The sequence below is a fragment of the Echinops telfairi genome, unplaced genomic scaffold (genome assembly GCF_000313985.2).
Source record: "Echinops telfairi isolate 266 unplaced genomic scaffold, ASM31398v2 ScPeMD7_36;HRSCAF=134, whole genome shotgun sequence".
In the NCBI taxonomy this organism is placed as follows: domain Eukaryota; kingdom Metazoa; phylum Chordata; class Mammalia; order Afrosoricida; family Tenrecidae; genus Echinops; species Echinops telfairi.
The window spans coordinates 3,144,625-3,154,045 of record NW_022103934.1 but is presented as its reverse complement, the minus strand read 5'-3'; the positions used below and the strand labels follow the sequence as shown (position 1 = coordinate 3,154,045).

The 9,421-nt window shown below is 57.6% G+C and overlaps 1 protein-coding gene across 1 annotated transcript in view; it reads right to left on the bottom strand.

The window, feature by feature from the left end:
* Positions 1-5,647: 5,647 nt before the first annotated feature.
* Positions 5,648-9,421, bottom strand: part of CD320 (CD320 molecule) — a 4,360-nt gene continuing 586 nt past the window's right edge. The window contains exons 2-5 of the mRNA XM_013008510.2: positions 7,613-7,738; positions 6,937-7,155; positions 6,337-6,501; positions 5,648-6,175 (exon numbers count right to left, since the gene is read on the bottom strand). Of these exons, the coding sequence (XP_012863964.1) occupies positions 6,057-6,175; positions 6,337-6,501; positions 6,937-7,155; positions 7,613-7,738 (629 nt within the window). The 3' untranslated portion in view covers positions 5,648-6,056. The remainder of the gene's footprint in view (positions 6,176-6,336; positions 6,502-6,936; positions 7,156-7,612; positions 7,739-9,421) is intronic.

Sequence of the window (9,421 nt, the reverse complement as noted above, 5' to 3'; positions counted from 1 at the left end):
GAAGGGGTTGGGGAGGCAGCTGTGATGGTGATGAGAGGTGACATCCAGCTGCAGAGATGATGACAGACAACCAAGGGAGTGATGGGGAACGCTGGGGCATGGGGTGGGCAGTGGGAATTCCAAGAGTCAGGCTATGATTCTCCCCGCCCACTGGGCAGTGCCTTCCGTCCCAAGCTAGCCTCCTACCCGCGGTGGGCGTCTGATGTGGGCAGCGGAACTGGGCAGAGACACACAGCACACTGTGACCCCGGGGGACCAACCCCCACCCCCGCCGTCTCGGCTGCTCCAGGTTCGGGACACTACCCACACCCCAGAAGCCAGCAGCAGGCGGCTCAAGTTCAAATCCCAGCTCTACTCAACCTAAGCCCGAAGCCCAAGCACGGGTGAATGGGTCCACAGAATGGGGTCCACCTTTCCCCGTTATAAAGAGGCCCCGGTGCAGGTGTGGGAAGCGCCCCTGGGGGCAGGGACTCTGGGAACTGAGCCAACTGGCTCCTTGGGAATCTTTCTGGGCCACGAGTGATTCTCCAAGGCAGCCACGCGTTCGTAGCCCTTTGTAGGCTTGTCTGAGGATTCGAGAGCGTGTCTTTAGAAAACCGGAACCTTCCTGGATGCACCTGGGTGAGTCTTTCCACGTTGGCATTTGGTTCTTCACAAAAATGGTCGTTTGAGCTGAGTGGCCTCCTAGACTGAGTGGTGCAGACAGTGATGTGTCGTCCCACCCCCACCCACCGCCCCCCATCACCCTGACTGATGAGCCCACCGACCCAGATCAGATGTCAGTCAACCTGCATTTACACACTGTCAGCCAGCGGAGGAGCCAAGCGCCACTCACTCCATCTTCTTCTTCCCTGTCCCCCTAGCCAGGAGCCCTGGGGGCGCAGTGGTTCCTTGCTGGGCAGCTCACCGCAAGGTCAGCAGTTCGAAACCACCAGCTCCTGGGAAGATGAGCCTTTCTACTCCCATAAAAAGTTACGGTCTCCGAAATCTACGAGGGCAGCTCTACCCTGCTCCCTGGCCCACTCCGGAGTCCACTCACTGGCATTGCGTTTGGTCAACACGGCGCACGCACATCCCCTTGAGGAAGGATCCAGCGCGCTGCTGCGCGTCATCAGCAGCCTGACCCTGCAGAGGCCTGGGTGGCCCTGGAGCCTTACCTGGATGTTTCCGTGCGGTGTTTGAGTGTTCTGTCCTTTGGACTGTCAGTGCAGAAGGAAGCAACGCTGTTTGGATGGATTAGGGCTGTGAAACCCCTGAAGTGAAGTGTTTTTTGTTTTGTTTCGAAATCATTTTATTGGGGGCCCATACACCTCTTTTCACAATCCATTCATCCATCCATTGTGTCAAGCACACTTGTACATATGTTGCCATCATCATTTTCAAAACATGTTCTTTCTACTTGAGCCCTTGGTATCAGCTTCTCATTTATCCCCTCCCTCCCCCACCCTCCTGGATAATTTATAAATTAATTTTTCATATCTTACACTGACTGATGTTTCCCTTCATCCACTTTTCTGTTATCCATCTTCCTGGGAGGGGGTGATCTGTAGATCATTGTAATGGGTTCCCCCCACCACCACCACCACTTTCCCCTTTCCCTCCTGGTATCAATACTCTTAATATTGTTCCTGACTCCCTGTGCTTCCAGCTCTTACCTGTACCCATGTACATGCTCTGTTCTAGCCAGATTTGTAAGGTAGAATTGGGGTCATGATAATGAGGGGGAGGAAGCATTAAAGAACTAGAAGAAAATTATATGTTTCAAAAGTGCTATACTGCACCCTGACTGGCTTGTCTCCTCCCGGTGACCCTTCTCTAAGGGATGTCCAGTTGCCTACAGATGGGCTTTGGGTCTCCACTCCGTGCTCCCCCGCATTCACATTGATATGATTTTTGTTCTGGGTCTTTGATGCCTGATACCTGGTTCCATCGACACCTCATGATCACACAGGCTGGTGTGCTTCTTCCATGTGGACTTTGTTGCTTCTCAGCTATCTGTCCTGGATTCCCTGTGTTTCCAGTTCTTACCTGTACCCATGTACATGCTCTGGTCTAGCCAGATTTGTAAGGTAGAATTGGGATCATGATGGGAGGGTGTGGGGGAGAAGGCATTAAAGAACTAGAGGAAAGTTGTGTGTTTCATTGGTGCTATACTGCACCCTGACTGGCTCATCTCCTCCCAGTGACCCTTCTGTACGGGAAGTCAAATTGCCTCATTCACAAGAAAAGCGTTTAATAAACCTAAATTTATGGAAGAGAGAGGCTGTCTTTGGCTCCCAATACAACGTGTGGGTGGACCTTGATGTCAAGGGTTGCTCACAAGGGTAGAGCAAGGTCAGATTTACTTCCGGAAGCAGTCTAGGGCAAGCAGGGGGACTGGAGGGGGCATTGTAGCAGAGGGGACACCCGGCATCCATATAGAGTGAGAAGGGAAGGCAGATATGGACAGCCGGCAGGGGTGGGTTGGCTGCCCGGCATGTTGGGTACCAGGACCGCCACTCGGTTGTCCACGCGAAGGCTGTTGGGGGAAAATGTGATAAAGCACATGCCGCGAAAGAAGTCTAACGCAAGGTTGGATTCTGTTTCCAGGAAAATGTGTCCCAAGCCCGTAAGTCCGTGGCTCCAGAAAGCCCATTAGTGGTCACTGAGGTCTGGTGTCCTAGTGGCGCAACAGGTAAGCACTTGGCTGCTGTCCACACCGCTGGGCCGGTAGTTGGGGGATCTACTCCCGGAAAGAGGGAGCTGCCTAGGAAACCCTGGGAGCCGGGATCCACTCCATGGTAACACGCAACCATCCGAGGGCTGGAGGCGTGGGTGGGAGGGGGCGGGGAGATGAGGAAGGGGCGTTCCTTTCTGGCTATGGGGCCGGGCTTCCTTTCTGGGTGATGAAAATGTTTTCAAACTAAATAGAGGCAGGGAATGTCTCAGCTGAGTGAATTTTATCTGGGGAGGGCAAACAGTGGACACACGCACACCCCCACCCCTCATTCCTCAGCCACCTCACATCCGCCTTCCTTGCCACTCAGGAGATCCCCGACCCTCTCTGTCGTGTGTCCCCTCATCATGGGTGCCTTACACCTCACCCTCAGAGGTCAGGGCCATGGTCTTAGCTCCTGGCTCTGCTGCATACAAATGCCACCGGAGGGCCTAGTTGCTCACAGTTGGAGAGTCTGGGAGTCCGAATGCAGGGGGCCTTCTCTGGAGCAAGGGCCTTGTCTAGTTCAGCTCCGGCACCCCGAGTCCTTGGTGACCTGGCTGCCTTCCGGTGTCCTGGAACCTCTTCCCCCCACCCCCATGTTGATGCTTCCTGTCTGCGTGATGGCCTCAGGGGTCACTCTCTGCCATCAAGTCAATACTGACTCATAGCAACCATGTGGAACAGGGTGGGGCTGTCCCTGAGTCTTCCAGATGGAAACTTGACTGGAGTAGAAAGCCCTGTCATTCTCCCGAGGAGCAGTTAGGGTTTTGAACCGCCGACCTTACGGTTAGCAGCCCAATGAGCAACCAGTAAGCCACCAGGAGTCCCAGGATGGTCCGGATGGCCAGCCCATTCCAAGGTGCCTCAGAAGAAAGGCCTGCCAACCTGCTCCCAAAAGCTCAGCCGTTGGACCACTCTGACACCCATGGGACCTCCTTGAATGGGGTGAACTCAGCAACTTGGCTTAGGCTTTGAGGGCTGGGGTGTCTGTGTCTGGGTGGGGGTGAGGGGACTCACCTTGAATGAGTACCCAGAGTCTTGGGGTCAGGGTGCTGAACCCTCAGGGCACAGTGCACCTGGACTGTCCTCTGCTCTTGGACGTCCTCCCACCCCAGACTGTTCAGCCAGGACCTGGTTGGCATTTCCTGGAAACGGCTTCCTGGAAGAGTGGTGGATAGAGAAGCAAGCCCTGCTTTCCAAGCAAACACCGCAGGAGTCAAACCTGCGTGGCTCTTCTGTCCAGGGACCGGCTGCCGTGGCGGCGTGGGTCCTCTGTCCAGGTACCGGCTGCTGAGTGCAGCTCCCAGGAAACAAAGCCAGGCCACAGCGTCTCCCCAACACCCAGGCGAGCCCCTTGCCCTACTACCTGTGGCAACTAAGGTCACCTGAAGCACTAGCCACAAGGATTCTGGCCCAAGCCCCTGTGGTAGTTATGAAGCCTGACACGGTGGTTCAAGCAGTCGGCTGCTCACCCAAAGGGCTGCGATTCAAAAGCACTAACCGTTCCTTCTAAGAAGTGGCAATCAGCACCCTTAAAGATTGTCTTGGGGCCTTACACACCCTTCAGGCTTGAACTTGAAACTGAATGTACCCTCGTGACTTAGCTTCCAGACAAACAATAGGCAGGCCTATGCGGGACACAATAGAGCCAGGAGGGCCCAATCCTTAAAACCACCAGCCCTGAGAGCATGGGGCAACACGGGCCCAGGGAGAAAAGTCAGAGAGCAGGAAAGGAGGAGAGGAATGGGGGCACAGGGAGGAAGAGAGAGGGGTGCTATGACACAGTGGGGACAGCAATCAATGCCACCAAACAACCATGGACAGACTGTTGACCGAAAAATCAACGCGCTCTGTAAACCACCACCCAAATCAGCCAACCCACAGCGTTGGCTCTGCCCTGCCCTGTGTTGCTGAGAGTGGAAATGAACTGGGGGGATGCATCTACAGTGGCTGTAATCCCATTGGGCACGGTTGTCTGTGCTTAGGTAATGAGGCAGGAGTAATGGAAGGTGGGCCTTGAGTCCGGCTCTTGGAAGGTTGGAGATCAAGAGAGAAGGGAAGGATAGATGCCAGGCCACTGGGAGGTCTATCTCCAAACCAAAGGCCACATCGAATCCATTCCAACTCATAGTGACACCACAGGACGAGGCAGAGCTGCTCCTGCGAGTTTCTGACACGGTCCTTCTTCGCAGGAGTAGACAGCCTCATCTTTCTCCCGCAGAGACTGGTGGTGCCGAACGGTTGACCTTAAGGTTAGCAGCCCAACACATAACCCACCTTGCCACTAGTACCCCTCCATATCCTGGCACAGTTCCCACTGCCTCTGCCTAGCCTGCTTGAGAACTCCATCCCCAGCATGATGCCCAGATCCCAATGGAAAAGGAGCCCAAAGCTGAGTTCGACCAGCTCCAATGAGGCCCCCAGTACCCCCGTGCCCCCATCCCCACCAGATTTTCTGACCACTGGGGAGGGAGGTGGGAGGCTGGCTCATAGTCCAAGGGGAACTGGGTTTGGTCCTGATGCTCTCCCAGAGCTTGGCTGCAGGGGAAAGCTGGAAGGATTCCTGGCCCACCAAAAGATGTCATGGAGGTCACGCATGGGGACCCCAAACGCCCCATTGGGAGATGAGGAAACCGGAGGTCACAGCTGGTTGGCGCTGAGGCTGGGATGCCCAGCTTCCATGTCACCGAGGAGGAATTCTGAGAGGGGAAGACCCAGGCTGAGCTTGGCCCTTCATCACAGGTCCTCCAGGAATACTGTCTACTACCTGGCCAATCTCACCTGAGCCTGAGGATGTGAAGGGCAGAGTGGCCGAGGGGCACTGGGCACTCCACCAGGGAAGAGCGGTGGCAGCGAAACCCTGGACGCCCAGGCCCTGACTGCCCTTACCTTACCTGCTACTCAGGTTCCCCAGCTGCCCAGACGGAAAGACAGAGGACCAGACAGACAGAGAGGGAGCCACCTTTAATCACCCTTCTCAGACAAGGCAGCAGGAGTGTCGCTGTGGGGCTGTCCCGCCCCACTAAGGGATCTGGGAGTGGCTGGAAGCCAACCCATCCTGAGCGAGTGTGGTCCCCAGTTGGCCCTTCCCACCCAGGGAAGCCTCTGGGGACCACCCCAAACTCCAGGGCCTGGCCATCGGGCAGCTAAGAATAGGGTGCTGGCTCCTCAGAAGAGGCCAGTCCCCTAGGCTGCCCCCCAGCCTCTGCCAGTGGGTCCTCCATCTCGGCTCGGTGCCTCCTCCTGGGGGAGTAGCAGCAGGTCAGTGCAGAGGGGGCTTGATGGAAGAGGAGGGCTCACAGGGAGATGCAGGCCAGGGTGGGGCGGGGCGGGTGAAAGCAGGTCGCCAGGGTGGGCCTCAGAGCAGGAACGCCTTGCTCTCTGACATCACCAGGGTCTCCTTCAGGTGCCGCCCGGGCCCGATGAGCTGGCACAAGGCCAGGAGGGCTGCAGCGACCAGGACTGCACTCAGCACGGCTGTGGGGGTTGGACAGACAGAGGAGTGTGTGGGAGGAGAGGAGCCCACTGCCCCAGAGAGCTCCAAACAGCCCCCAGCCTCCCCCAGCCATGCTCTGGACCGGCTACTGCAAGCCCCGAGGTGTGCAGTGTGTGGAGGTGGGGAGGGATGGTCTTCTCACCAGCCGCTGCGATGACCCCCAGGGCACTCTGGTTTTCAGACTGGCCATTGTCCTGGTCCTCAGCCTGGCCCTCATCCTCAGGGTTGCTAAAGTAGGTGACACCTTCCAGGATCACCGGGGACACCGTGGTAGAAGCGTGCCCTCCTTGGAGGATCTCGGTGGTCCCTGCAAGGGGGCAGAAGCATTCAGTAGCTGGGGCGGGGGACGCCCCGGTCATGGGGGTCCAGACTCCTGGGAGCCCAGGGGGGCTCACTCATACCCAGCCCGGGCGGAGTCTGGAAGTGACCGTGCAGTGGTTAAGTGCTCAGCTACCATCCAAAATGCTGGGGGTTAGAACCCACCCGTGGCTCCGCGGGAGAAAGAGGTGGCCGGTGGCTTCCATAAAGGTCTCCGGCCTTGGAAACTCCCCGGGGCAACTCTATTCAAGCTTCCCCAGTCAGGTCGCTGTGAGTCGCACTGGGTTGGGTTTTGAGCGTGCCTCGTGCTGGGACCAGGAGGCAGGTGCCAGCAGAGGCACGCGTCTGTGCCTCGTGACTCGCTCGGTGGCACGTGCCCTGTCTACCACCAGCCCAGCCCCACGCTCGGGTCCCGGGCACGCACCGCAGCCTCGCTCGTCGCTGGAGTCAGGGCAGTCCCGGTGGCCGTCGCAGCGCCACGTGCGTGGGATGCAGTCACCGCCCTGCGCGCAGCGCACCTCGCCCGCCGGGCAGGGCCGGGGACTGCAGTTGAGAGAGTTCTTACCCTGACCACCCGGGCAGCCAGTGGGTGGCGGGCACTGCCCATCTTGGGCACATGGCTCGATGCCTGGGGGCTCGATTCCTGGACAGTCAGGGGCACAACGTCAGGATCCCCGCGCAGAGGGTCAAGTCCTCCCATGGCCCTTCCCCCTGCAAGCCTGACCACCCAGGCCGGTTGACTCCCCATCCCTGAGCACCACCCCACAAGACGCCTCAGCCCTATCTAACTCCACTAGCTCGGCTCCCTGCCTAAGCCCCACCTCTCTTAAGCTAGACACCTACAAATCCCGCCCTATTTTCAAGCTCCACCCACCCCAGATCCCAGCCCAGCTTTCCCTGCCTATCAATGCCCAATCCCCTGAAAGCCACACCCCTTCCATGGGCAACTTGTCCAATGGGCCCCATCTTTCCCACAGGCTCCGCCCCACAGGCATGGCCCTGCCTCCTTTCCAGACCCACCCGAGACCTCTTCCAACTTCAGACTCAACCCCTCAAGCTCCGCCCCCTACAGGCCCCTCCTCGGGGGCGTGGCCACTCACTGCACTCGTCCTCATCGCTGCCATCCAAGCAGTCGCGATCACTGTCACAGCGCCAGGCGATGGGCAGGCAGACACCGCTGGTGCGGCACTGGAAGTTGTTGGGCGGGCACGAGACTGCACTGGGGTCTGCAGGACGAGCCAAGTGAGGCCTGGGGCTCCATTACCCGAGTCCAGGCCCTATGCCAGGTACATGGGGGTTGCAGGCTGCCACCACCCAGAGACTGGCCAAGGAGCTGGAGCGGAAGAAGCTAACTGGCGCTGCCACTTGCTGAGCATGCATGGGACTCACACCCCTCACCCAGGCTCCTCTAGGCAGTTCCTTCTACAGATAACTGAGGGCGGCCAGAGCTAGAAGCTGTCTCCCCTTGATTCCCCAGTCGTTACCAGGCTCCAAATGGCCAGCTTGCCTCCCTGGGAGGCTTTATCCAGAGACTGTAGTGCCAGGCCATTTTTGCGAGGCACCTCCCAGTGGGCTCAAACCACCAATTATTTTTGGATCGCAGCTGAGCACATTAACCATTTGCACAATTCTGAGTCTCCCGGCTCATAAGAACAGTCCTCAGACTGGTAACTTTAGTGCCCTGTGGGTTGGACACTCAGTGGAGGTCAAGATCATGTCCTCCTTGACCTCACACCCCACTCCCCCGCAAGCTGCGACTGCTAATAAGTGGACAAAGGTCACACGGAGTCCAGACTTACGTCTGGGAGGAATCAGAGCCATATTGGATTCTAAGAGGGAATGTTGGGTCTGGAGGGTTGGTACCTGTGCCAGCAAAAGGGAGGCAGGGGGTAACTGAAATCATTCTCTGGGGGAAGCAGAGCTGGTACCCCAGAGCAGACTGCAGAGTGAACCCCCAGCTCAGTCTCATTTCTTTACCTGGTCCTCCTGTCCGCCTACCCTTCCCCCCACACTCAGGCCAGGGCTGCAGGCCATGCGAAACAGGGCCCTAGGTTGGAGTCCGGAAGGGCTGGGGACAACATCCAGGAACCCAGTTTCCTTCCCTGCCCACTGGGGGTTCTGCCGGTCTGCGGACACAACTTACTCCCCAGGCCCAGCTACCTGCAGCCGGAAGAAGGCCCCACCCACCTGATGGGGAAGGCCCTCTGCAGAGTGGGGCAAACTGTCTCAGAGCAGTGGGCCAGGCAGGAGCTGTGGTGAACAGTGAATTGCCCTTCCAATCTCAGTTTCCTCATCTGAAAACAGGCTTACTAGGTGCCCCAACCCTTGCTGTGTCCTGGGGGTGGAGATGGCTTGTAGGTAGAGGTTTATGCTCTGCCTGCACCCCCAAATGACCCAAGACCATTTTAGCGGGAAAAGGCAGGGACTTGGGGTGGGGGTAGATGAGGCTGTCTGCTCCTATAAACATTTACAGCCTTGGAAAACCTAGGAAGCCGTTCTACTCTGCCCTATGGAGTATCTATGAGTCAGAATCAAGGGCATGCAGTGGGTGTTTTTGTTTGTTTGTTTGTTTGTTTGTTTTGGGGGAGGGAAGGATGGGAGATGCCCTTGAATTAGGTAGAAGTGTGATGACCTAGGCTCACACCGGGAAATCAGGGACACTTGTGGGCACAGGAGGCCTCTCACCCTCCCGAGGCCTCAAAGGGGAGCGTGGCTGAAGACCTCTGAGAAGGCCACTGACGTCACATGGGAGGGATCGAAATGTGTCCAGGAGGGATAATAACTTATGCTTTAATCCTCATAGGGAAGGAGGCAGCTTTCATTGTCTAAAGCCAGAGGGCGAAACGCAGTACGCAGCAGAGACTAGGGTGGGGGTGGGGGTGGGAGTGGGGTCGCTGAGGAAACGCAGC